This window comes from Hydra viridissima, unplaced genomic scaffold, assembly GCF_058129835.1.
Source record: "Hydra viridissima isolate aposymbiotic clone 2 unplaced genomic scaffold, HvirCarnegie_v1 scaffold_12, whole genome shotgun sequence".
Lineage (NCBI taxonomy): Eukaryota > Metazoa > Cnidaria > Hydrozoa > Anthoathecata > Hydridae > Hydra > Hydra viridissima.
The window spans coordinates 2216335-2243546 of NW_028324311.1; the positions used below are offsets into that span (position 1 = coordinate 2216335).

The 27212-nt window shown below is 29.8% G+C and overlaps 2 protein-coding genes across 10 annotated transcripts in view; both read left to right on the forward strand.

The window, feature by feature from the left end:
• The first annotated feature begins 6950 nt into the window (after nt 1-6950).
• On the forward strand, nt 6951-9036 carry LOC145194362 (enhancer of mRNA-decapping protein 3-like). Its single transcript, XM_090069514.1, has 2 exons — nt 6951-8734; nt 8923-9036. The coding sequence occupies exon 1, from the start codon at nt 7282-7284 to the stop codon at nt 8551-8553; it is 1272 nt and encodes a 423-aa protein (XP_089925640.1). The 5' UTR covers nt 6951-7281; the 3' UTR covers nt 8554-8734; nt 8923-9036.
• Nucleotides 9037-17387: 8351 nt separating this feature from the next.
• The window catches only part of LOC145194098 (uncharacterized), a 28989-nt gene continuing 19164 nt past the window's right edge, over nt 17388-27212 (forward strand). For 6 of the 9 annotated variants that reach the window (XM_090068839.1, XM_090068838.1, XM_090068840.1 and 3 more), the window contains exons 1-7: nt 17388-18614; nt 18722-18796; nt 18901-19020; nt 19393-19465; nt 19618-19732; nt 20036-20122; nt 20326-20376. In XM_090068839.1, the coding sequence (XP_089924965.1) occupies nt 17429-18614; nt 18722-18796; nt 18901-19020; nt 19393-19465; nt 19618-19732; nt 20036-20122; nt 20326-20376 (1707 nt within the window). In that variant the 5' untranslated portion in view covers nt 17388-17428. Of the gene's footprint in view, nt 18615-18721; nt 18797-18898; nt 19021-19392; nt 19466-19617; nt 19733-20035; nt 20123-20325; nt 20377-27212 lie in introns of those variants that run through there. The other 3 variants (XR_016445650.1, XR_016445649.1, XM_090068844.1) reach the window with 2 other exon arrangements.

Below are 27212 nucleotides of genomic sequence, written 5' to 3' on the forward strand. Positions count from 1 at the left end.
TGAGACAAGAACACGATTTCGTCGTTTTTTTGTAAACCTCGTTGATGAACTTCTTTAATTTAACCAGACATTTGCAAATGTCAACTGCTTGACCTGAAGAAGCGATGTAATGCTTTGAGACTCCTTTCTCAGGCAGCAATACAAATAATTTTGATTCATATTTGCATTTTCTTTTGAGCTTGACCACATTTGGCGTTGCGTTGGATCAGATGTATAATATCCTGCGTTGCCAGAAAGATCGGTGTTGCTTAAAGGAGAATATGGCTACGTCATCAATGATCACAATTTTTTCCAAAAAAGTGAAACCAATTTTCGGCACTTATGACGCACAGCCGCTTTCTGAGCCGATGTTCTATTTTGGGCTTTAGTTTCTTTACAATAACGAATGCTCGTCTTTTCGTTGATCATTTTGGATAAATACTGTTGGAAAACATTGAATCTCTTAGCTAAGCTACGCTGTGAAACACCATCTTTCTTATAAATCAATTTTTCTACGCGTTTTATCTGTTACTTAGCAATTATCTTGCAGTCCGACCTTTTCCGACCTTTTTATTCTGGTCCTTTATTATTCTGCTTTCGTTACAGTAGATTGTACATGGTCTTTTTGGGACATTTTACGTGCGAAAGTGATTAACAAATAAACGTTTTGTCCTCTTTTGGATGCAAACCCAAAAAAGTGTACACCCGTTTTTGGAGTGTCTCTTGATTATTCAAGCTTTTAGACATGTTTAATTAAGTTCTGAAGAAATAAATATCATGGTATAAATACATGAATATATGGTAGAGGATAAAATTTGAAACATAACTGGTAGGATTATAAAATTGTAAAACATTGTTAGACATATATATTGAAGCTACAAAGCTTGTCTGGATTTTTATTTCCCACATGTCATACTTTCCGAACGTCATACTTTCTATATTATGTCCATACTTTCCCACATGTCATACTTTTCCGTTTGACATCTTGTAAACAAACAATTTTTATTGTTGCAATGTGTTCAGTAATTCGAATAAAATGATAAAGTTTTTTGTAAAATCATTTATAAATAAATGATTTAATCAAAAGTTCACTGTCGTTAAACAAAGTGAAAAACGTAAAAAATATAACTTGACTTAAATTAATTGCAGTTCCATTTCGCGATGAAAAAAATTTTTATTGTTCACATTAAGATAGTTGTTTCTAACAAATTTTTTTTTTTTATAATTTAAAAAAAATGTATATTAGCTTTAATAATAATTTGAAGTAACACATTATTAATAAAAAATTGATAATAAAATATTACTTAAAAACAATGACAAAAAATTAATTTGTTAAAATGTTTTAATAGAAAAGATAAAAACCAGGTTGCATACATACAAATAAAGTTTTCGGTAAAATTCTTGAAAAAAATAGTCAAATCGCGTACCTTCTCGGTGTCTTGAACACCCCCTCCCTCCCCTTACACGTACTTCAACGTTTTTTAGTAACCCCCCTCCCCCATACCTGCGTGCGTACTTTATGGAAGCCCCTAAAGATTTGGGGAAATGGTAAAATTTGAAACATCAAATGGGGCTAGAGATTCAGTTAAAGATATGAAAGGATCCCCAATGTCACTCCAGATTGATAGTAAAACTGTTCGAGAATTCAAAATGAATCTCAGCAAGTTGTGAATTTCTTAATCATATTATATTGAATATTGTATTGAAAACACTCCCTTGCATTAGTTCTACAGGAGAAGAGCAGACTAAAGAAGTTACAGATTTTCTAAAATTATGTTGAAAGTTTAGTTGGTGCTTGATGCTGTAACTTTGAATACTGGCTCAAAAATAGGAGTTTTTAAAGAAAAAAAAGAGTAACTTTTATATTAATGAAAGTAAAAAATACTTATTGAATCAAAAACTAAAAAAAAAGAAGAGAAAAAATTTCAAAATTTGAGAGCCACTAACACAATTTTTTTACGTGATTATCATTTTTTTTATAACTTATAGGCACATATTTCATTCATGATTTAATTTACATTATGTCACACTGCCATTCTATATGCCAAATCTCTGGTAGGGTTATTCTCAATACCATTTATTCCCTTCTTCTTTTTCAAAATATTTTTACTTTGTACGAAGTTGGCATACTATTTATGGATGCACTTATCATCTATTTTTATAGGGAATAAAGTGAGTATTTTCAAACCGCCATCATTTAGAATTAAAGATATCGGCCATTCACTTATTGAAAATAAATTGAAAAACAGTTTCAAAGTAACAACTGCACTTAACAAAAAACAGTTTCAAAGTAACAACTGCACTTAACAAAAAACAGTTTCAAAGTAACAACTGCACTTAACAAAAAACAGTTTCAAAGTAACAACTGCACTTAACAAAAAACAGTTTCAAAGTAACAACTGCACTTAACAAAAAACAGTTTCAAAGTAACAACTGCACTTAACAAAAAACAGTTTCAAAGTAACAACTGCACTTAACAAAAAACAGTTTCAAAGTAACAACTGCACTTAACAAAAAACAGTTTCAAAGTAACAACTGCACTTAACAAAAAACAGTTTCAAAGTAACAACTGCACTTAACAAAAAACAGTTTCAAAGTAACAACTGCACTTAACAAAAAACAGTTTCAAAGTAACAACTGCACTTAACAAAAAACAGTTTCAAAGTAACAACTGCACTTAACAAAAAACAGTTTCAAAGTAACAACTGCACTTAACAAAAAACAGTTTCAAAGTAACAACTGCACTTAACAAAAAACAGTTTCAAAGTAACAACTGCACTTAACAAAAACGTAGAGAAAGAAAATTTCCACTAAAAATTCAAAAATAGCCTAAAGCGGAATGTACCCCAAAACATACACATAAAAATATCCCTAATAAAATCAAATTTAGTGTCTTCGTATAAATTTCTTTTTCACAAATTTTAATAAAATAATGGAAATGATTGGCTCAAAAGTAATTGGACAAACTAAATATGTCGTTTAAAAAGAAAAACTTTCTCAACAAAGGATAAATTTTCAGCATTTTTTATGAAGATTTCTGTTAAACAATATATATAATGTTAAATAGTGTTATATTCTGTTACATTATGTATATAATCTGTGCATAATCCTAATACATCGTTGGAAAACCTTTTGCCGCAACGACAGTATTACATCTACGTGGCATTGAATCAATCAAATTAATTAAAACTTCAATTGGTATTTCCTCCCAAGTGCGCTTAATCAACTCAACCAAATCATGCTGATTAGATGGTTTCCGAACACTAATTTTTCTCTCAATATGTTCCCAAAGATGTTCGATTGGGTTCAGGTCCGGAGATTGTGACGGCCATTCCAAGATACGAAATTTCTTTTGAGCTTAAAATTCCAAGACTAGCTTCGAGGTGTGTTTTGGATCGTTGTCGTGTTAGAAAGTCCAACCACGCAACATTTTGTCTTTTGCATGTTGCACCATTATATCTTTGATTATTCCTTTATACATGTTTTGGTCCATAATGCCTTGAACTCGATAGATTGGACCTACTCCATCAAGGCTAAAACATAACCAAACCATTACTGTAGAAACTTACTACATAACATTATTTCTAAGACCTATTGGACGTCGAACATATTTAATACCATCAGATCCAAGCATGTTAAACTTTGACTCACCACTCAATTGTATTTTCAACCATTGGTTTGCTGTCCAATTTCGATTCTTTAACGAATTTTAACCGTGCTCTACAATTTTTTGCAGAAACAAAAGGTTTCTTAACAGGACAACGGCAAAATAGGTTTTTTATCTTAAGCAACGCTTTACTGTTGCATAAGAGCAAGAAATTTGATGTGACTGTGTAAATTCTCTATCAATTTCTTTAGCACTCTTGCGCAGATTTACCTTTGACGATCTTACTACACCATTATCTTGGCAAAAAGTTGTTGATTTCGGGCATCCTGACTTTGTTGAAACTTGGAAGTAACTCCGTTGTTGAAAAACTTTTAATCTATAACCAACTGTTGATTGCGGAATGTTCATATCTATTGAAATTTGTCACGCAGTCTTACCATTATTAGATGATTACACAATCAACTTTTTCACTTCCTGGCTCAAATATTTGTTATGTCCCATTGGAAATTATTGATCATTGAATGTTTTTATATATATCTGCCTTCAGAAAAAAGAAGTTATATCTAAGTTATATCAACATTGTACAAATTTTCTTATTTAGTTGACTAATCATTTATATATGTTTCCATATAAATCAACATTTTAAACTCTTTCTAAAACTGAAATCATAATAAGCATATCTCAGTTGTACAAGAAAATGATTCAAATAAGATAAAGATTATATCAAAAAGTTCAAAGTTGGGCTTTTCTAAGTAAATTAACATTCTTGAATATGCTGATTTGTTTACACTTTTAAAAACACATCATCTAATTTTCTGAGCGTAGAAATTAAATGATTTTTTTTTTAAACTTAGATGAGTTTTTATAGTATTTAACACTTTTATCAGATCTTAGCACTCAATTTTTTCTTCTTGTAAATAAACATACAAACACACAGATATACATACATACATACATACATACATACATACACATACATACATTGCATACATACATACACATACATATATACATTACATACATACATATATTTTTTCTTTTACATTTTGATATTTTTTATCTTCTGAATTGGGTTTTTTTTTAAATTTTAACTACTTATCTTCTCACTCCTTACTCTTACAGGTTTATTTACTTTTTCAGCTGTTTGGCAACTTTTTACTGATCAACTTTAAAGATTTAACTTTTTAAAACTAGCTTGAAGTTTCCTTCAGTTAAAATTTTGGTCAAATTAGATTAAAAATTGCTCTAAACAGAGTGGTTAGTTTTTTCTGTAACACTTTCAATATTTTTCACTGAATTATGCGATTTGCCTTTTTTTTTTTTTTTTTTAATGTTTGACATGATACCAGAACTTTCATTATCTTTTTAAAATACAAGAATGTATATATATTTAGTAGACCAGTGAAAAGTTGCTAAACAGCTGATGAAATATTGCATCAATACATAGAAGTTGTTCATGAATATGAAGCAAAAGGAAGGGCGGATTGCAAAAAAAACCTGGAAGAGTAAAGAGTTTCCTCTTCTAATTTTAAAAGTAATTTGTTTGCTTAAGCAGAGTAAGCCTCTGCTTAAGCAAACAAATTACTTTTAAAATTAGAAATGTTGTTATCAAATAAATGATGATGAAAATGATGATGATGATGATGATGATGATGATGATGATGAGGATGATAACGATGGGGCTGATTGTGGTATTATTAATGATTTATCAAGGCAGATGCACTTATGATTAATATCTAAATCATATTCTTTGATTGAATTAAACTTTTTTTTACATATACATGCAACAGTCAACATAATTAAAAGAGAATTTGTTTTAGTACTGGATATCAAATCTTTAGGTAAAATAAGCTGTTTTTATTTTGGACATGTTTCATTGAGTTGGTTAACCTTTATATTTTCCACAAGACAGAAAACACAAAATAAGTGTTCACATTTTTTTAGAGTTGCTGGTTGTTTTGGTATTTTGCCATAAAAATTACACTGGTAAAGCTGTAAATGAGGATTGATTTCTTTTTTTAGTTCTTTAATATCTATTTCCAAGTCATGTGCTGTCACAATGCTTTTTTTAATGGAAGCAATCATGGTAGATGACCACACTTTTTTACCAATGCCAGGGCAACCAAAAAGCTTTTTACTTTTGTTTTAGTGATTTAGTAACATTTAAACTTTTCCTGAGTTTTTCTACCTGCTGACAACAATAGCATTCATCACAATGAGTTTTCCAGTTCATATTTAAAAGAAGTTTTGTTAATTTCATTCTTTTGATCCCATTCTTTGTGGTATCATAACGTTTTGAAAATTTCTAGATGAGTGTACATTCTCTAAATCTGACAACATGACAAGGAATACATATTTCAATGTTATTTTTTTAGTTTATTCCAATAGGATACTTTTTATACCCAACCAAATATCCACAGACCCTGTAAATAAGATTCAAACTTTTGTAATAGATTTTCATCTAAAAATAATAAAACTTTTTGGATAGTTCTTGTGAATAGCCATCAAACTTAACCACATGCATTATGTAGTGTTTATATTCATGAAGTAAATTAAGCCAGTAAATCAATAAAAAACTGCATATAAAGTAAAATATTTTATTTAAAATTATTAGAAACATTTAGTAAATTTTTTACATAAGGACATTTTTTATTTCACAAACGATATAAATAAAATGTTATCAATTTAGGACAATGGTTAGATGTAAATTTTGAACAAGAAAAAAAATTGAGTGCTAAGATTTTTTATAAGTAATAAAAAGTTAAAAGATTGATATAAGTAAAAGTAGAAAAACTTTTAAGTTTTACCGCTCAAAAAAAAAGTAAAAAGACTTCCAAATTTGTAAACAAATCAAAGAAAAAGTTTTTTTAGGTAGATCCTCTTCAATTATAAAATAATATTCCCCTTTCAGTTTACTTACTTCTTAATAAAATTAATTTACCGAGACACTACTAGCAGCCTAAAAGCTGGTTATCAACGTAGACGATTTTAAAAAACACGATAAGTAATGAAAAATTGGTCGCTAAGTAAAAATTTATTCTGTAACGAAGGTCCGTAGCCATTTTGAAAGTTCTAAAATTTTCATAATCCAACTGCGCTTGCGCACAATAACCTGTCGCATATTAAAAGAGTTTGAACGACCGTTCAAGGCAAAATCCATAGTTAATTACAGCGAATAATCATTTTTTTAAAATTTATAGTAAATTTTAAAACGAAATGAAAATAAAGTTCAATTTTCATAAAATCTAGTAATTTTTTATTCTACCGAACATTTTGTTAAATTGTATAGTAGAAAAGTTTTAGTTGAACTCGTGTTTATTGCCCCGAAGTGAAAGCGGTTCAAAAATCCATGCTTTGGTCGGAAGCGGACTTGACGAAGTTACCCAGATTTTGTTCACTCGGTTATATTTTGGAAGAACGTCGATGTAGATATTTTCTCTAAGAAGGTCGAAAAAAGATGATTTATTGTTTTTAGATTTCAACCTTCTAAAATTTACATTTTTGCTATAGCTGGAAATTAGAGACAATAAATAAACAGCTATTATTTTAGTACATGTAGCTTACCTCACATTTTTTAACATTTAGTGCATTGCTGTTTAATAAAATAGTGGATAGGTGCTTTACATTTTAGAATTATAAATACTGCATATGTAGAGCGAATCATTAAAAAATTATACAGAAAAAGAATAAAAGCTATGGGAGAAAAAGATGTTAATTCCTTTATTGGATACTATGTATCCCTATCTTGTGATAATGACAGTGTATATGAAGGTGAAGTTGGTCATATTGATTTTGCAAAGCAATTAATAACGCTTTTACATGCACATCAGCTGCTTCCAGATGGAAATACTTTAAAATTTCCAAGAATAACCTTAACAGGTAATCATATTCAAAATTTAAAAATAATTCGTGAGAGAATGAAGTTAACTGAGGAACTGAATCCTTCCAAATCTTTTCATACAAATGGACAAAAAAGTAAGAGCCCAAAAGACTTTACTTTCCAAAATAAAGAGAAACATAAAAATCAGTGCTTCAATTTGGATCAATCAGAACTTTACCCTGACTTTGATTTTGAAAAAAATCTTGCAAAATTTGATAAACGTGCTATTTATGAACAAATGATTCAAAATACCGAGGGATCTCTTCCAAATGGGATACCTAATTATGACAAAAAAATGAAATGTCAAGAAAATATTCTTGAGAGCCAACCTTTATCTTTACGACACATCAAAGTACCACTGGAACATGCTGGAAAAGAATATTCAACCGAAGATGGTTTCATTGTGCCTGCAATAACACTAGCTTTAAAAAAAAAACTCATAGCTGAGGCAATAAATGCAGGTCTTACGTTTCAACAAATTGTTGAAAATGCTGGTATATGTGCATGTCAAATGACTCTTCAGTTGGTTGGTGGATCATTGCGAATAAATCCAAATAATAATCATCAACGACCTGTTATTGTTGTATTAGCTGGCCCTCACACTCAAGGTGTGCAAGCCATATGCGCTGCAAGGCATTTAGCTAATCACACTGTAAAAGTTGTTCTTTATATCCCAGAACAATCACCATATACAAAACCTCAAGTAGATTTGTTTCTTAAATCAGGGGGAAAGGTAATTCATTTGTATAAAGATTTACCCTCAAAGCCTGTAGACATGGTTATAGATGCAATGGTAGGGTTGGAAAGCAATTCAAAAGAGTTGGATTGGCTTCCCTATGCAATTTCATGGGCTAATCAAAACAAAGCCCCATTGCTAGCAATTGATCCATGCTTTACTCAATCATCTATAGAGGTGCCTGATGTAAAGTGGACTTTGGCAATGGGTTTACCAATGATTAAGTCTCCAAAGAGCGGGCGTATGTTTCTGGCTGACATTGGCATTCCTAAGGGAGTATTTGCTGATGTAGGTATTCAATATATCTCACCATTCAAAGATAAATTTTACATTCCCCTGTATGAATGCTAATGTTAAATTCTTTTCTATAAATTTAAAAAGGTATTGTTTAGTGTATCAGCTATGCAAGTTTACAGGTGATAATCCACCTTTAATATTTGGTTTTTAATGAAGATTTTAAAATTTATATTTTGACTTGGAATAATTCCCATTTTCCCCAATAGTTGCTGATGTATTTCTTAGTTTGGAACAGGTTTGTTCTTCAAAATTTTTGCTTATTTTTTTTAAAAATCTGAAATAAATTCTTTTTTGAACTTCGGGTTATAAAGTTTAAAATATCTTGGTTCTGATATGATACCATTGTAGCAATTTAACTTAGTAATGAATTGTTTATTATGTCTACGATATCTCTTATTTCTCTTTTTCTTTTTTTTTTCTTAGCATGACTTTTGTGTGTGCATACCTCAAAGTTCAAAAACTGAATGTCTTTATTTTTCGTTTACCAATATATTACTCTCATATACTTATGTGAAGAGTTTACTGGTCCTTGTTAGATACTATGACTTTTTTGTGACTTCATTTTAGCGGTAAATATTATAAACTTTGTCTAAAGATTTACAAGAAGATAAAACAAACAAAAGGAATTATCAGAAACTTTTAACTAAGTTATCAAAGTTAACGCTGATAGGAAAAAGATAGGAAGTTTAAGTCAAGAGGAAGAGAAATCATAAGCAATGAATATTTACAAAAAATGAAGAAACTTTGAGCATTATGAATTAAATAATTGCTTTATGTTTTTCTGTGTTATATTCTTTTATTATTTTATACTTATATACTTTTTTTATACTCTTTAATTGTTTCTTATTTCTTTCTTTCTTTTTTTTTTTCTTCAAGGAGATAAAAATTATTTCGGTAGCAAACCAGAAAAGTTCAACTGAAAGTTCACTATATTTAAGATTTTTAGTATTTTTTCCCAAAAATGTCTGAGTGTTCAACAACAGCACTATGGTCAGCCTGGGTTTTAAAAAAGGAAACATTCTAAATTAATATTGTTACTATCATTTTCTGACAAGCTATATACAAAAAATCAGTTTTTACATGTTTTTTCCTACTAATTGACGGAATTCCTTTTTGTTTACTTTAGCTAAAAAATATTTTGAAGAGCAAATAAGGTTCTGAGATATTTAGAATTTAAAAAAAAATTTTTTTGACCTTGGAAGTTATAAAATTTTTTAGATTGAAATCAGTTATTTAAATATGTAAAAGATATTAAATTTGTCATTAACAATTAACTTATTTTTGTCGTATTAAATAATGTTTCAAATAAACATTTTTATTGTTAAATCAAGAGCATTTTCAGTGATAAATATGAACTAAGTTGCAGAAAAAAATTATTTTAGTTAATAACTTTAGAAGGCCAAAAAACTATAATCTAAAGCTTTTTAAAGTTAAATTCCTCAGGAATTACGTCATTTAACTCTAAAAAATGCAACATTAAGGGACCCTTGCAACAATGACCCGTGTTTTGTCATTAAAATACCTTTAACGAAAGCTTTATCATAACGGGTTGCAAAAAAGTGACAAAAGTTAAATTCTCATATTGATATACTTAGTTTTACATCATTTTCAATCTATTATGTGTGTAAAATATAACTTAAAAATTTTTTTTAAAAATAAGACTAAATGTTTCTAGGAGAGAAAATCTTCAAGAAAGTGAAAAAAATTTAATTGTTAATAAATCCGGAAATGAAAAAATCAAAAATCATCAATCTTTTTTTTTAAAGGACGGATTTGTAGGTTCATTTGTATAAGATCTTAGATAAGTTGTACACTGAGCAACAAATTAAATATAAGAAAAAAACAGGATAGCTATCGTCATGGACACCGGCAAAGCGAGCTCAATTCGATTAGTAAACAATAGATATGAAGTTAGTCAGCTAAAATCGGGCCAGAAATTTGGGAAGAGCCATAGGATAATTTATTCCAATTGTCAAAAGTACAAATTTCTTTGGGGAGTCACGGCAAAGTTAAGAAATACAGCAGATCATGGTGCTTTTCAATATTTAAAAAAATGAAAATTTATAAAGGAATAAATATTTTACAAAACGCAAAATACCTTTTTTTTTTTTTTTTTTCTTAACTTTTTAGATAAATAATATCAAATTTTGTCTCTTAACTTTTTTGCCAACCGTTGCATTAAAATACTCAGAAAACCAGGAAAGATATTTTTACATATTTGAATAAATTATAAGATGGATGAGAATAATTTATTACATAAAATTAAAATATTTCGTCGCTAATGTAGTGTATCTTTAATGTATCTTCTAACATTTAATCCACTGAAATGAAAGTTTTAATAGTTTTTTTTTTAAACCATGGAATCAAAGACTGAAAAATTATAAGTCAATAATTATGCAGAGCTTTCACAAATGCTAAATTACATTTTATTTTTGTCAAGAACTACATTTATTCTAAGTTTTTGAACTTAAAGGTTTTTGTAGACCTTTCTTTTATTCAAAATGACATTAGTCGCCGAAAGCAAAAAATTCTTAAAAAGTTTTTTTTAGTGTTTGATCATAGTGCACACATATTGATGACGCAGTCAAATGAGAACGAGTTTCTGAGTTTGAGCGAATTATTAAAAATTCGTTAGGTCTTTTTACAAATATTTTGCCTCGGACGTGTGACCGCGCTACGAACAGCTATTCTACATTCACTTCTTAAGTTTCGAAGCTTTTCTTAATTTTCGGCTCATGTCGAAGCGAATGAAGAATAGCTTTTAAAAAAACAAGAAGTATTTCCAAGTCATTTTAATATACTTTTATCTTTTTACTCTTAATTCTTTAATTTGATTTACGAAAATTTCTAATAAAACACAACGCAACTAATCGTTTGTCTTCGAAGCGCAAACTTCCCAGAGGCATGCATCGTCCGCAAGACGTTTTACGGACATCTTACGGACATCGTGCGGACTTATGGACGTCTTACGGGAGTCTTAGGCAACTAATCGTTTGTCACCTAAGCGCAAGCTTATTGTGGAAAAAGGGGCCTTTAAAAAACGACAAGTTAAGGAATGAATTTTGCTGGTAAAAAACTATTGCCAATTTTTTTATTTTACTAAATAGATAAAACATGTTTATAGATAAGATCGCTACAAAGATAAAAAAGAAACTTTACCAAGTTGTAAAGCTTTATCTTTAAAAACAAAACGTTTCCTAAAAAATGCTAATACTTTTGCATAGTCACACAAAAGATCGAATGTATAAAAAAAAAGGTAAGTGAGTAACATAAAAAGGCAGTTACAAAATTAAAAAAACTTTCCAAAGGTATGTTTTAAAGTGCTTAAGTCTTTACAAAACCATTAAATGAACATTTTCAGTGAAAAGGCTAATAAGAACGAGATTGTACTAAGTTGAAAAAAAAAAAAAAATCTATATGTTAAAAAGATAAACTTTTCACAAAATATCACAAAACAAGCACAAAATAAGCACACGCAGAGCATATGAGTAACATTAAACGGTTGCCGTAAGTAAAAAAAACTTTATAGGTTAACTTTAAATGTTTCAAAATCTTTTGTAAATAAAAAAAACTGAGTTTAAATATTCTGTATCACTTATTGCAGAATCCAGTTTCAAAGTTAACTTTTTTGAGAAGAAAATACTTAGAAGTTCATAATCTTGATCTTAATCTTCCACGTATGATCTTACGAGATTTTCAAATACTCTTACTAAATGACCACCAACTGTTCACCAGCAAAATGACCACCAACTATTCACCAGCAAAAGACTAAATTTGATTAACTGCATCAAAATCACTTTCTTTATTTTTTAACTTCTGATGTAATGATGTAATCTTATCAGCAGCTAAAAACACATCAAACTTAGCGAGCATAATATTTCGGACAGATGCTTTAATGTTGTCCCAAATGGCGGTGGAAAGGAATTTTATAGGTGTTATTTTAATGAATTATTTAAAAAAAGAAGTTTAAAACTCAGGCTATAGAAGTTGTAAAAGTTGCGAATATTTTATTGCTAAACATTAAAACAGAGTTATGTTATTTGAAAATCTATTTTTAGTTAATATTTATTTATAGTAAAGAAATATTTATCTTTACGAAGAGCAAATAATTGACAGGTATAAAAGTAGGACATACAGTTCAACTTATATAAACTTGATTGATATAAAAAACTGTCAAAATTTTAAACGTAAACTTTTTTTTACAAGTTGACAGGTTTGCTATTGCCTAACCACAATGAGTAAAAAGTTCTTACAACAATATGAGTAGTCAAAAGGTGTGTGGGGTTTTATTTGACGAGGGTCAAAAAAAATAAAACATAACAATAGCTCCCTGAGAAGCATTTATACTACCGTTCAAAATGAATTATAAATGTTTACAACAAAGAATGAAATATTCTACATAAAAGAAAATTATAACTGCATCAGCCATTTTTTCTATAAATGATAACCATTTAATTTATTACTTGAAAACGCTTAAATTTGAAAATAGTCGGAAAAGATATACAATGTAATTTAAATGCTCTTCATAAAATCCTTCTTTCCATGTCACTGTACAAAATTCATTTACAAATTTTCGAATTTTATTTTTAGACGGACAGAAAATTTTTTTGCGTGGACGCACAGTGGAAAATAAAGGTTTCGGACCAAAAATAGGTAACTTTTTTGTTTCTAAAAATTGAGAACTGAAATTTTGCACAAATGTAAAGTAGTATATGAAGCTTCTAATAAATTACTTTTTATAAGAATTTTTTGTTTTAAGAAATTAAAAATAAATAAATAAAAATCAAAAACTTCAAAATTGGCATTTATTCTATTTATACTTAACATAATACTTTACAAATGTACGAAAATACCTTATTAGAAACAACGAAAAATGCATAAAATGCTTACCTGCTAATTATAGAAATATTTAGAAGTTTCTTGATAACAATTTTTAAATAGTTGTTTTAATAAAGTTAAATAATGTATAGGTATATTATAAGTACTAAATCATAACTACATAGGGACTTTCAGTTCGCAAAATCTGTTCTTTGACTTTCAAAAGCTGCAGAGTATCTTCATCAAATTCTTGCACATTTTTTTAATACTGTTTTTTAATGCTGGTGATCTACGGATCAGAAGTGTAAAGAAGAGTATGAAATACATCTTCATTTGTAACTGATCGAGAACATTTTCTCGCATAATGAAGGCAAAATTTGTTATAATCCTTATTACGGGATTCTTGCGCATCTTTTGAAGGTTGACCGATAGGAAGTACTGCAAAATGGTTAATGATATTTCCTCCGTAAGTAATATTTTGTGCACTGAAGATGGCATATTGTACCATTCATAATTGGTCATAGATTCTAGGAGTTTTTATAGAATAACTACCAAAACTTTCAGCATTTATCACAACACCTGAGCAGAGAGCTTGCAGAATTATGTAAAAGCGCTAAATTAAATTTTCATCCATTTAAGTGATTTTAGCAAAGCAGATTACATTGTAAAAAAATATTTTAGCAGTATTACCATCATTGGTATTACCAGTTCCTTGTCTTGGTTTGTCAATGATCAACCCAAGCTCCTCACGAAAACGTTTCTGCACAAAGATCTTCTTCTCTTACTTAAGCTGTTTCTTTTCTTCACTTGTGGCTGACCATGTCTGGGAAGAAAGGCTGTAAGAAATATGTAATATCATTTCCATACAACGAATCCAGGCATGTAATGTAGACAATCCTTATTTGTACCAATTTTCATTTTCAGGCCTGGAAGCCACTTTATTCAAATCGTTCATTCGCCGTGGAGTTGCTCCACATATTGTACATGTAGACCCAGAAGGCGTATCCTTAGCCACTTTTCAATCTATCACTGTTAGGAAATGTTCATGTTTTACTAGTACTCTTTTACCATTTTTATTAATTATAAACAGCCGCAAAGAGTTTATTTGGGTTTCTCGGGAGTTTGCAAAATTCTATGCATATAGGTCGACAAAAACGAACAGACATAGGTGCTGGATATTGCTAAACAACTGCACCAGTTACTTTATCAATTAATTTGATAGGCACTAGAGAACTAATAAACAAGTTTGCATAAGTTCAGATTCCTCAGGTAGTTTCTGCTGGTATTGGTTTGGCCAGAGGAACCATCTCAGCCCCATTTACTATATAAAAGTAAATTTTTGAATTTAATACTAAACACGGAATTTATGGTCAAAATTCCAGCTACAGTGTGATCCAATAAATAAATCTTGCAGTTCCAAAATTTTCGCATGTGCGCTCGTAATTTCTATTGCAGAAGATGGTGGATAGCAGGTCTGTTTAATTTCTTGAATTTTATAATATAATGGGAATATGGAACAGTTTCGTTCATTTATCACCTTCCTCATGTACAAATATTGTGCTTTTGTCTAAATCAATAAAGACGTTAAGTGCTTCTTCATTCGTTTGCATATTTTCCAGGGTTGAGTTTTTCATAAAACTGGATATTAAGTTTTTTCTGTCTTTATCAGCAATGATTCCACAAGTTTTGCTTCTGCTCCTTCTCCTATTGAGCGTAACGCCAGAGGATATATCTCGAGGTTAGAATTGTTTTTTTCTATCTCCTATTTTAAAAGTTGGGAGAAAATGTGTTATTAATTTTAGTAAGTAATGATTACTTTTAAAAAACGCTCTATTTTACAAATTTTTTTCTATATGATTTGTTTAAACTTAAATTATTTAAAGTATAAGTTATTATTTCTTTAAAAATTAAAGCTAAAATTTTAAATAATTTTTACTTTAAGAAAAAAGTCAAAAACTTTCTCCCAACGTTTAAACTTGGAGATAGAACAAAATAATTCTAACTTCGCGATATATTGAAAATGTGCTCAAATCCATATTCATTGAGTAACATGGTATTTTTTCTTTTGTTATTGGATTCTGACAAATTTGATTGTTAAAAATTGGAGAGTGGATTAAAACAATTTATTATAAAAGTAAGGTATTTTTCAAATATACTTCTTTAAAAAATAAAAATAACTTATTTAGAAAAAAATTGTCGTAATCCATTAAACAAGTAATTTGTAAGTTTCCCTCCAAAATGTTACGAAATGAAATTGTTATTTTTCACCCAGCTTTTTTTAAGTTTATGAAGGAAATGAAATACTTATTTGATAACTTGTTTTTTCATTAGAAAGAAGTATAAGAAAGATATTTTTTTAAAATGTCACCTATTGCATTTGCAACTTTCCTGAAATAAAACTGATTTCGTTGAAACGCGTCATAGAATTGTGTCCAGTTTTAGTCGTGTTTATTTTTAACTTTATTCTGTTCTACGTGCTTTCTCCGTAGTCTTAAAAAAAAATGTGAGGCTGATTTTGTTTATACTCTTGGAGTATTACACAAAGAAGTGCTTTTTACAATAGTCAGCAAAAAAAAAAAAAAAATCGTGTTTCTTTTCACAGAAAAAAAAACTTGCACGTGTATTCGGCCAGTATAACACATAAGGTCTTGTGAGTGCTCCTATATACCTGGTTTTTTGTTTGTTTTTTTTCGAGAAGGGATCTTATGTTTTTTTTGTTGAAAGTTTTAGTATAGCTATGCTGTACCTGTGCTAAAAACGGCATATGACTTAGCTGCAATATTCACTGTAAACCAGAGTGGCCCTGTGGTAGATTATAAAAACATAAAACATATAACGCAAGTTGTGACTTGAAATCGAAAGTTGTTCTTGTCACAATCTCTTAAGATAATACGGAGCAAGCCAAATATGCCAATTGTAATATTTAATAAAGAAGTTTTGGTTATGAAAAAAGGTGTTCTGACAGAATTATAGTCACTGCCCTGGATTTGTTCACTTAATGCTAAGTCGAACAATTCTTGCATTAAATTTAGAGGTTAGGAGTTTGCACGACGAGTCTTCTCATATACTTTTTAAAATCTACTCTTCTTTTGAATCTACGTGTAGCTTAAAACTAAAAGTGAATAGAATCTCCACACTGTTCAGCAATTTTTTTTGAAGGGCCACAGTTACTCAATGAAAGGGAGAGCATGACACAGCAAATTAAAAATCGTTCAGCTCACTGAAATCTTTTCCCCTAAAATCTGTGCAGAATCTTGGGTAGATATGAAGAAATTTTTTTTTATTTGAGTATATATCATCAGCAAATACTAGCTTGTATTTTGAAATACACTATTTCGAATTGTATTTTGAAATACACTAGCTTTCTGCAACATTTTCATAAGTCCTAAAGATCAAAAGCTTTTTTTTCTTTTTTTTTTTTTTTTTTTTTTTTTTGATGAAGAACCTTTTTTGAGAAAAAATTACTAACCTTTTTTGAAGAACCTTTTTTGAGAAAAAATTACTAAAACCCTTTCTAAATTTTTTTTTCTTGATCAAATTTGATAAATTGGTAAGTTAGTAATACTTTGTGTTCCATACTTAAACAATCTTAAAACTTTATCATTTGAACATTATGGTTTATAAATGTTTAGAAAAATCATATATGGATTAATGAACTTGAGTTCTAAAAAAAAGTTACCATTGATAATGATTCAAGACCATTGGTATTGATAAGTTGCAGTTATGTCACTTACTGATACCAGTGGTTATTTAACACAGGTACAAAAATTGCTAAAAAAACTTTTAAATGGAATGTAAAAAAAAAACAACAGAAAACAGAAAATAGTGAGCAGTTATAGACTTGCAAATAAACATGTTTGTGTTAAATTAACAAATTTAAATAATTGATCTTTTGAATCAAATCTTTTAAACTAAATCTTTTGAAACAAATCTTTTGAACTAAAGATTAAAGTGCGGGTTTCTAAAGATTTTGTTTCTAACAATTACCAATATACAAGAAGCTTCAAATGCCATAGAAAGTTATCTTTTTGTTATATATACACATTTTATGAGAACATTTTTTCCACTTTAGATATTATTATTTTGAATATTGGAGAAAAAATCAGAATCTATGGATTCTTTGCCTTTGCAACAAAGGTCCAAATTGTTTTCATGGAGTTCTTCTGTTGATTCTACTACTGGTGATGAAGTAAGCTTTTTAGAGGATTGGAATGTTCTAAAAGATATGATTATGCTGTTGGATGATAAGAATTATGCAAGGAATAGCAAAGTTATTAGTTCTACATTAATGGATGTCATGAAATGCCAGTCAGACAATACTCCAACTTTATGCATTTTGTATTTGCTTTATGAAAAAGCTTTGCGAGATACTTTAACTAAAGCATTCCCTGTTTCAGCAAATCTTTTAGCAAGTTTAACATCAAACTGTATACAAAAGGTATTTGATAATGTCAAAGGGTCTATAGAAAATAATTTGAATTGCTTGCAGAAGAAATTGCAGCAGGTTTTAATTTTATCAGGTACAGATATCGGTGTAATTTATTTGCTTCTCAGTATGTGTAAACTTGGTTCTTTAGAATCAAACGTTTCTCCTACCACATATATTATTACACAGCTTATCAAGGATACAAAAGATTATTTAGATAAAGTTCAATATGAGGACAAGTTCGTTAGTGATGAGCTTGTTATATATTTATATGGTTTAATTTGTTTTTCATTACAATATGAACTTATGAATTCTGATATAAATTTTATTATAATTTATATGAGAAAAGTATATTTGTTAAAAGCCCATATGTTTACTGTACTTGGACGTGTGATGGCCATAGATATCATTGAGCAGTTACATAAAAAAGATGTTCACATTCAGCTTTACTCTGCTGTTTACAAAAAAATTTTAAGCTCTAAACATACATTTTTGTTACGGGAAGTGAAGTTGTTCTTAAGTTTACATGAATGTCCCATTCCTGCCATAAGTATTGATGGTCAATCAGATTGCGCTGATTTAGGCTTTCAAACAATATTACCTAGTAGCTCTAACAGTTTCAATTCACTGCAGAGATGTTCAAGAGAATCATCTCCAATCCTTCCTCAAAAGGAAAGTATTTTAACTAACTCTGATAAAAATGTTAATGATTTTACTGAAAAAAAAACTTCCACTGAATTAATAGATCCTTCATTAAATAAATATTCCAATAAAAAATCTTGGAATAAATGTATTTTGGATTTTCAAGTTAACAAACCTGATGATTTGTTAACAGAAGTATTAGAAATTGAAGAGCGATTTTTTAGCAGTGGTAGGTTATTAAAAACATTACTTTTTATCATTTTTCTTCCATGCTTTAAGTTTAGAAAAAAATCTATTTGATGTATATTGTAAATATGGAAAGTGCTTCTATTTCAGTTCAAGGCTATGAGGGAATGGTTGTTCGTGAGCTGGAAAGAAAATCTGGTGCTGTTATAAAAATAAGAGCAAAAGGTGGTTTAATTTAGTTGAACTATTTAATCTTATTTTTTCTTTAATATTACTATTTGATAAACTGTTTTGTTTGTAATAATTTGCTAATAAAATTTTAAAAATAGATTTCACTCGCCCAAATACTAGCAGTTTAACTGCTCACAAATTGATCACAGGGGCATTGGGGGTTCCAGCTCAAAAACCAATTATAGAAGAAGAACTACAAAAATTGAAAGATGCAAGAAGTAGTTTTTTTAAATAATTTTCTTAATTTAACGTTTGTATGCATCATTTTTAAATAACCAGGCATAATTTTTATATTGGTAGCTAGTATTATTTGAGAGATTATTTTACAGTTGATTTGTAAGATTATTCAAACAAATAATGACACTCTTTAATATAAGTTTTTTAAAGTCTTAGCTACATGACTCTTATGAAGACAGTTTTAAATAATGTTATGTTTTTGACACTTGTTGAAATAGACTACTGACCTCATTCATTAGTAACATTTTTTTAGAAATTGGTGGTATTAGATATATTTTATATTGGCTCATAGATGGCAATATATTATAATTCATAAAAGTTTGATCAATTGAGTAAAAAAACCTTTCTTTAAGTAAAGCGTCAAAATCAGGATCAAGAGATAATCACTAGACAGCTAAAGATCATTGGATGCCAAGATAATATTGAGTATGAGAAATGATACAGTCTCTTTTACTAATTAGTTCTTGTGTTTTTTTAAAAAATGCTTATTAGTTACATAGTTGTAAATACTATTTTGTTGTATTTACTTAAGTATTGATAAGTGAGTTAAAACTATTCTATCGACTATTTTTTTCTAGCAAAGCTAAAAAGTTGATTAAGGACATATGCGATAACAGTGTAACATTATCAGTGGCTTTAGATTTGACTGTCAATGAAATATTGGAATATAGTGTCAAACTAAAAGGAATTGAGGTTGACTTTTGAAAAAAGTTCTATTTTAAAAAATATTAATGTCAATAAATGTTTGTAGTGTTAATAAATTTATATTTATTAACACTGCATAGTACTCAAAAAAACCTGACAAAGCAAACATATTTTTTATTAAGATTACAAAGAATCACTAAAGTTCTGCTTATTAACTAACAAGCAGTCAATGAAAAATTACACTATGCTCAACATTACGCTTAATAATCAAAGCATTTTTAAGGCTTTTATTCATTATTTTCAGAATCCTTTTTCAGGTCTTTTTATAACTTACTTGATTTTTTTGTTCAGGTTTTACTTAATGTATATATGGTGGTTAATGAGCAAATTGATAATTCAGTTATTATTACTATTTGTGGTGAGATGAAATGTTGTCAGGTATGCTTGCTGAACTTGTAAGAAGAAGAACCTTATTCATACGTATTTTTTTTTTTTTACCTATAAAACTAATTGTAAGAGTTTAAAATTGTTTCTTTGAATTTGATTCTTTAAATTGCAGAATTCTTTATGTTATTGTATTTTATTTCAATTAGTAAGAATTCTGAATCAGTCTAAATAAAAATTAGAAACATTACTTTTAGGATGCTAGAAAACTTATTCTGGAAGAAGTGGGTACTTTCCGTATTCAGGATGTAAGTCTTTTTTTAAAGAAGAGATCAAAGATCTCTTTGATCTCTTTGTTCTTTTTTTATTATTTTTCATATTTAAGGAGTTTTAAGACAATAACTCAGTCAAGTTGCAAATTGATTTAGAGTTTCCAAATCAGGAGTTAATGTCTTAAATTAAGTTTAAGAGTTAGATGTTATAAAAAAAAAAGCAAAATTAGCTGCTGTGTTAAATTTGTAAAAATGTTTTTCTGCATGCTTCAAAATTGTTTGAAAGGTGTTGTGCCAACAAACTTTTGGTTTTTTATAAGTTTTTATATGAGTTTATTTTTTTATGATATGCTTGCTGTTGCTAACTTCACTTTTTATCAAAAGATTGCCTAATATTCTCTAGAAAGATGAGTACAATTTAAATACTCATTGTGCATAAAAGTAAGTAAAACATGCTAGAGGAAGTATAATGACTTGTGGCTCTTTTAGTGTTGAGCTGGTAGGTCTGATGAACTGTACTGGCAATATACTTAATCAAATTATGTACTAAAAAATTATTATCAAAGTAAATGCTTCCAAATCCTGTGCTTAAAATTCTACTTGAATGAAAACATGTTTTACAGCCAGCCGTTATTATCATGTTTCTGGTAGAATAAATTTCACGAGCTAACAACTTTAGTTGCCTCAGCACAAGTTTCCATTTATTCTGTGCATGCTTCAGCTAATTTACATTCTAACAATCAAATTTAATTCTGTCTCCCCAGCTAAAGCCGGTTCTATACCAACTTTTCTTTTCAGCTTAACATTCTCAGAAATTCATGTGGTGCTACTTCTCAGAAATTCATGTGTTTGCTTTAAGAATTTGTGGTTAAGCATTTGTGTCATCGCACACTTTAATCAGTCTTGTGGTGGCTAGTTGAGAATGATTGTAATGACTGACAAGATGGCTGGGATGAGGAAATAAAACTGACATGCGCTTGATTGATATCAAAATGTTTTGCAATGCTAACTTTGAAGTGGGTGAAACATTTCAAGTTGATCCATAATGACTTTTTTACTGCTTTGCTGTGTGGCTATGTTAAATGTATTTTTTTCTAGTTTTATCTCCTGGCTTCACATGATGAAGATATATAGGACAATCCAAAAGATATATAGTTATCATTTGCTAATAATGTCCAAATATCAAATGATATATGTAGCTATGTCTTCACCATCCAGGTTTTTTTTGTAAGCAATTTACTAAGAAAGTCTTTCTCAGAACCATATAGCTTTCCTGAAAGTCTTGTGAATGCTGATTTAATGAGTTGTTTACAACCTCTGTGTTCTAGAACTTCAAATGGTTGATAGTTTTCTATTACCATAACCTTCAACACAACACTAGTGATCATTTTTTCATGAGGGGAAATAATCGTTTTAAAAATGGTAGGGGAGAGTCGCCGATTATGGACCACTTTTGTTGCAGAGTGTATAATTCACTCACTTTTGCTTAAATAGTTAACTTTTATATTGTAAACCACTTCTTACATTCAGCTGAACATATTATATGAAGCTTGTAGTGGTTGATTTATTAATAATTATAAAATGTGTCAAAAACGTAAGTGGTCCATATTGGGGGTACTTTAAGCTTGTGCTCCAAATATGGACCATTGAGGTTCCTATTATGGACTAGTTATAAACGGTTTGACTTGGTCATTTAAACAAATTATATACACACTAAAGATAGAATTATTAGAATATAAATACTCAAGAGTATGTAAGCTTCTAATTTTTAACAGGTTTTTAGATGTCCTTTTTGTAAAAAAAAAAAAAAGTTATTAAGTTTAAGCCAGCCATTTATTTGATTCAGCCATTTATTTGATTCTAATTCTACCAGTCTCATGCACATGTATGCATACACTCAGTTTTATTTATAAAGTGTTTTACTATTTTAACATTTAGCACACACAAAAACATGAATACTGACGTGTAATAATATTTCAAAATTTATTTACAAAGTTCACAAATAAAGTCACAATCTGAAGTTCCTGCGCATTCTTCATGTGCCCATCTTTTGCAGGATCGACAGCATATCATATTTTCTATGTTACATTCTCCACACATAAAACAAAGCCATGAACTTTCATTTAAAATACTGGTACTAGTTGTTGAATTCATTTTGGGTTTCTTACATTTCTTTACTACTTTTTCTTTAATTATTTTTGTGTTTTTGGACTTTTTAACTTTTGTGTTTGTTTTTGGACTTTCCTGTAGGAACAGCTTTTTATATGGACTTGAAGTAAGAATTTCTGACTGTTCTTTGCGACACTTCCTTTTGCCTGCACCCTTTGGGGGAAGAACAGGGACCAGTCTCTGAATTGGAGACAAAGCCCAGATGTAAAAAATTAGTGCCTCATAGTGCCCAAAGTTATTTTCAAACATGGTGTACTTCACTGTGATGGGGTTACCACTATGTTCTTCACCATACATCAGCACATTCCTGTTTGCATTGTGAATCACAATTTTTGTTTTCAGAAGACAGGAGATCTGATTTATCTCCCATTCTCCCACAAACAAGTCTGGTTTGGCAATGTGAGCAATACACTCTTCTAACAAGTTAAAGTGAAGATGCTGGGGTTGGTCAGCATTTAAGGCATCCCCGTGCATGTCAACAGACATATTTCCAAATTAGATATCAAATGGCTAACAAGCTGATTACAAAGTGAGTCAGCCATAGCAGTTTCCTTCAGATGAAGCAGTGGACTGACCAGCTTGCCGTTTAATTGCTGAGCTGACTGAAGATCTGGTGTTGTGCACACAACAACTGACCTAAAAAAACATTTCCCATCAGAGTAAATTGGGATGAGCAAAAAATTTTCCAGCACCTGTGGCAGAACTGTTTTGGAATGGGACGTTTTAACAGCCAGTGACACTGGGTGGGTCACATAAGTTGTTGGTTTTGGAACCATCTCATCCATTATGCCTGGAAGTGGTGGCACACCCTCCTGGTCTTGTGCTGGTCTAGTTACACATACCAATGCTGGTATTGAAGCTTCCTGGGCTTGTGCTGGTAATGTCCCTGATGTAAGTGGTGAAGACAGCATGGTCTCGCGGTCTCCTGCTTGAGAAGCGAATGATGGCGCATAATCCTGAGGTTTAAAAACATCTCGTGTGCATGGCTAAATTCCACACGATTTCATGTCAACCATATTGGCTTATAGGTCATTTGTCTCTTAAGAAATAACTCTCGCTCAGCATTAAATGCAGTATTCTTTTCCACTTCATCTGCATTAACTACAGTCAATTCAACAAACTTATTTAAAAGTTCAACTTTAGCAGGAGTTTTTACTAAGTGCTCAATTTCATCCATTTTTCCATATGTTTTAAGATAAAACTTTTTCAGTGCTTCACGCATTTCTGAAAGAACAAAAAAAGAATTTTACTTTACATTTTTAAAGAAACATTTTCATTTTGATTTTAATAAATTTGTTTCAACATAAATATAAAATAATAAACTTATCTTTTTTTCCATGCTACCATGTCAACAAAACCATTAATTGCTGTTGACATGGTAGCAGCCTTTGCATATGCCAGATGAAAAAGATTGGCCACCTGATATGAACTCACTGAACGTCCTGGATTTAGTCTCAGCCATTTTTCCACCTCCTGGTCGTAGTAGACTTGAAGGGGCTTAAAAAAAGCTTTATCCAGAGGCTGCAGTTTGTGTGTTGTGTGAGGTGGAAGTGACAACATGACATTGTTGTCAATGGCAAGCTGAATGGCCTCAAGATTTTTAGTATGGGATTTGTGGCCATCTAAAATAAGTAAAACCTTATCATCTTTTGTTGGCTTCACATGACTGATGAACATTCTCATCCACTGTACGAAAAGTTCAGAATTTATCCATCCTGAATCAGAACATGTTACAATGCTGCCTTCTGGTGCACCATCTCCCAGTTCATCAGGAACCCGTTTTCTTTTGAATATAATCATTGGTGGAACATAATGTGTTCCACCAGCATTTACGCAACAGACAACTGTTGTGTTAACACCCCTTTCTGCACTGGCTATGCTACCTATCTGTTTTTTGCCTTTTAGGCCAAGCACGCGCTGGTATTTCTTTTGCACGGTTGAAATACCAGATTCATCAATATTGTAAATGTTATTGGCCTTGAGGCAATGATCTTTTATTAAATTTTCTAGTAAATTAAAAAACCTGTCAACATCCCCCAGGTTGAAGCCGCTGGCTCGCAACATGGAAGTAGCTTCTGGTTGGCGGAGGCAGAGGTCAGGGAACCTGGTTAAAAATTTATAATACCACTTTTTCCTAGCTTGACCTTTATCCTTATTGAATGGGTGATTTAAACCCTTGTGTTCTGCAACTTCAAATGCCAGAGTCATTAAATCTTTCCTCGACATTCCGAAAAATATGGCCTCCAATTTTAAAACTAGGTTGTGTATTTCTAGCTCAACATCCGCAGGAAGGATAGTACTTCTGCTTTTTAAAGCCGTTAGCAAACTTGTTAGCATTATCAAAATGCATCTTTAGAGTTGCTTTGGGGATGCCGTATGTGGCTGCACATTTGTTCAAGCCAATATCACCATTTCTGTACGCCTCAATAGCACGTTGAAGATCATCATTAGTCCAGCAGCCCCTGATTAAAAAAAAAAGATTGAAATAAATTGTAGGACAGGGCAAAATTTTAAAAATAAATTTGTCTAAATTTACCCACTACAATCTACCACTACAAATATAATACTTAATAAATATTTATCATTATTTATTATTATTAATAGGCTATTATAATTATTATTAATTTAATTTTAATCATTAGGCCTATAGCCTATAACTATAATAATACTATAATATTAATAATGATTCTTAATTATTTTTAGACCCTTAGCCTTAAAATTATATCTTAACTTATATTATTATATAGTTATCTAATTTAAATTTAATAGGTCAATTATAGTAATAGTAAATACTTAGTAGATCTATAATTACTATAATTAAATAATTATAATCTATTATAGATTCTATAGTCTGGCTATAGTCTAGTCAAATTTCAAATACTAATAATAATCAAAGATTAAAATAAAACATAAGATTAAGATAATTTGATTTATTAATAGCCTATGATAAAATAATAACATCCAAGAGAATAAGAACTTATGTTCCCCAATATGGACTACAGTTTCCCATCTTGAACCACTGGTCCATTTTAGGGACAGCAGTTGGTCCATATTGGGAGAACCACATGGGCATCTAATTTTACTAAATAAAACCAAAACGATGTCATTTGGAGCAACACGCTTGTATTTAGTAAGAAATGAAATGAAAAAGCTTTCCATTTAGCATAGAAGCATTGTCCTGGTTCATTTATTTGTAGAATGACACACAAAAAAAAGCGAGTGTACTTTTAGAAAAAAATAACCAAATTAAATACTAACTTACCTTTTTGAAGTAATCTTGCTGACCGCCATCATTGAAATGCGATTTAACTGAACGGAAGTCACTCTTTAATGCTACATTTCCAAAATTTAAAAATAAAATCGCATTTATTTGTTTCATCGGTGGTCCATAAAAGGGGACGGTCCATAATGGGCGACTCTGCCCTACTATGCTAAAATGACTGACTTTTTGTAACGATTTTTTACCTCTCCTCTGGACTCTCTCCTCTTTGAAGAACATTTAGGAAAATACATTTTCATTAACATTGTTTTGTAATTTATTTTGCAAATCAGACGTGGTACTCATCAGCTATTTTAACAAAATTTCACTATGTAAGCACCTGCTTTCTATTGCTACTATTTTTTGAATTTTCTCTTATCTGCTGTTTTATCTTTATAGATAACAAAATCTTCTAGATAATAAAATTAAAACTCAAAAGCTAACACTTAAAATAAGAAGGTTGAAAAGTATCCTATTATAACTAAAACTTTCTCATTTTGTAAAATAGCAATTCCATTTTAATTCATTTCTGGCCATGTCACCATATCTCAGATTTTACTGTTTTTTATGCAGTCGAGAGGATTTAATAAAAAAAGAATTCCTTAAAATTCCAAGAAGTTCCTGAAATAACTATTTAATTTTAGCAGAAATCAGCCAAGCTCCTTTTGTCACCTCAGAATTATGTTTTTTTAAAGGTTCCACGTCAGATAACTTTAAAAATATTTGTTCTTTTTACTTTATATTTGTAACTGGCTATTTTCTGGTGTGAGGAATTCAATCAAATAATCGGAATTTGCATATGTTATCATAAAAAACCCCTATTTTATCAATTTAAATATTTTTGTGTAAATTTTTATAAATGTGATTTAGATGCTCAGTAACCCATGTAATCTTGATGATAGTAAGAAAAGAATTGTCAGGCATAATTCTTTATCCAATGATCTTTGTTAAAACATGGATTTTCATCTGCAAGTGTAGACTAAACACAGTCATCCATCTGCAATAATGGTTTTAGAGGAGTTTTTGATTGTATAGTTGTTAAAATAGAAAAACTTTTGAAACATTTTGATATTTTCTAATGCTAAAATGACATAAGCAAAAAATGATATAAGTTTAGTTGAAAAAAAACAATTAGTGGTAACAAAAAAATATCCATTAAATAATTATAATCCATAATTAATATCCATAAAATATCCAAAATTGATATCCATAAACATAACACCAGTATAGGAGAAATTTATTACCTATCCAGTTCATAATTGGTATGGTGTTGTAATAAAAATGTGATAAACATTTTTAACAAAAAACAAATTGATTACAATTTAATTGTTGAAGCACCTGTGGCAACAACTGGGTGAATGTAGAGTTTGACTGTCAATGCTTCTAAGCAAATCCTAAAATAAACTGACATTTATTTTCTTGTATTTGTTTTTTTTTAAATTTT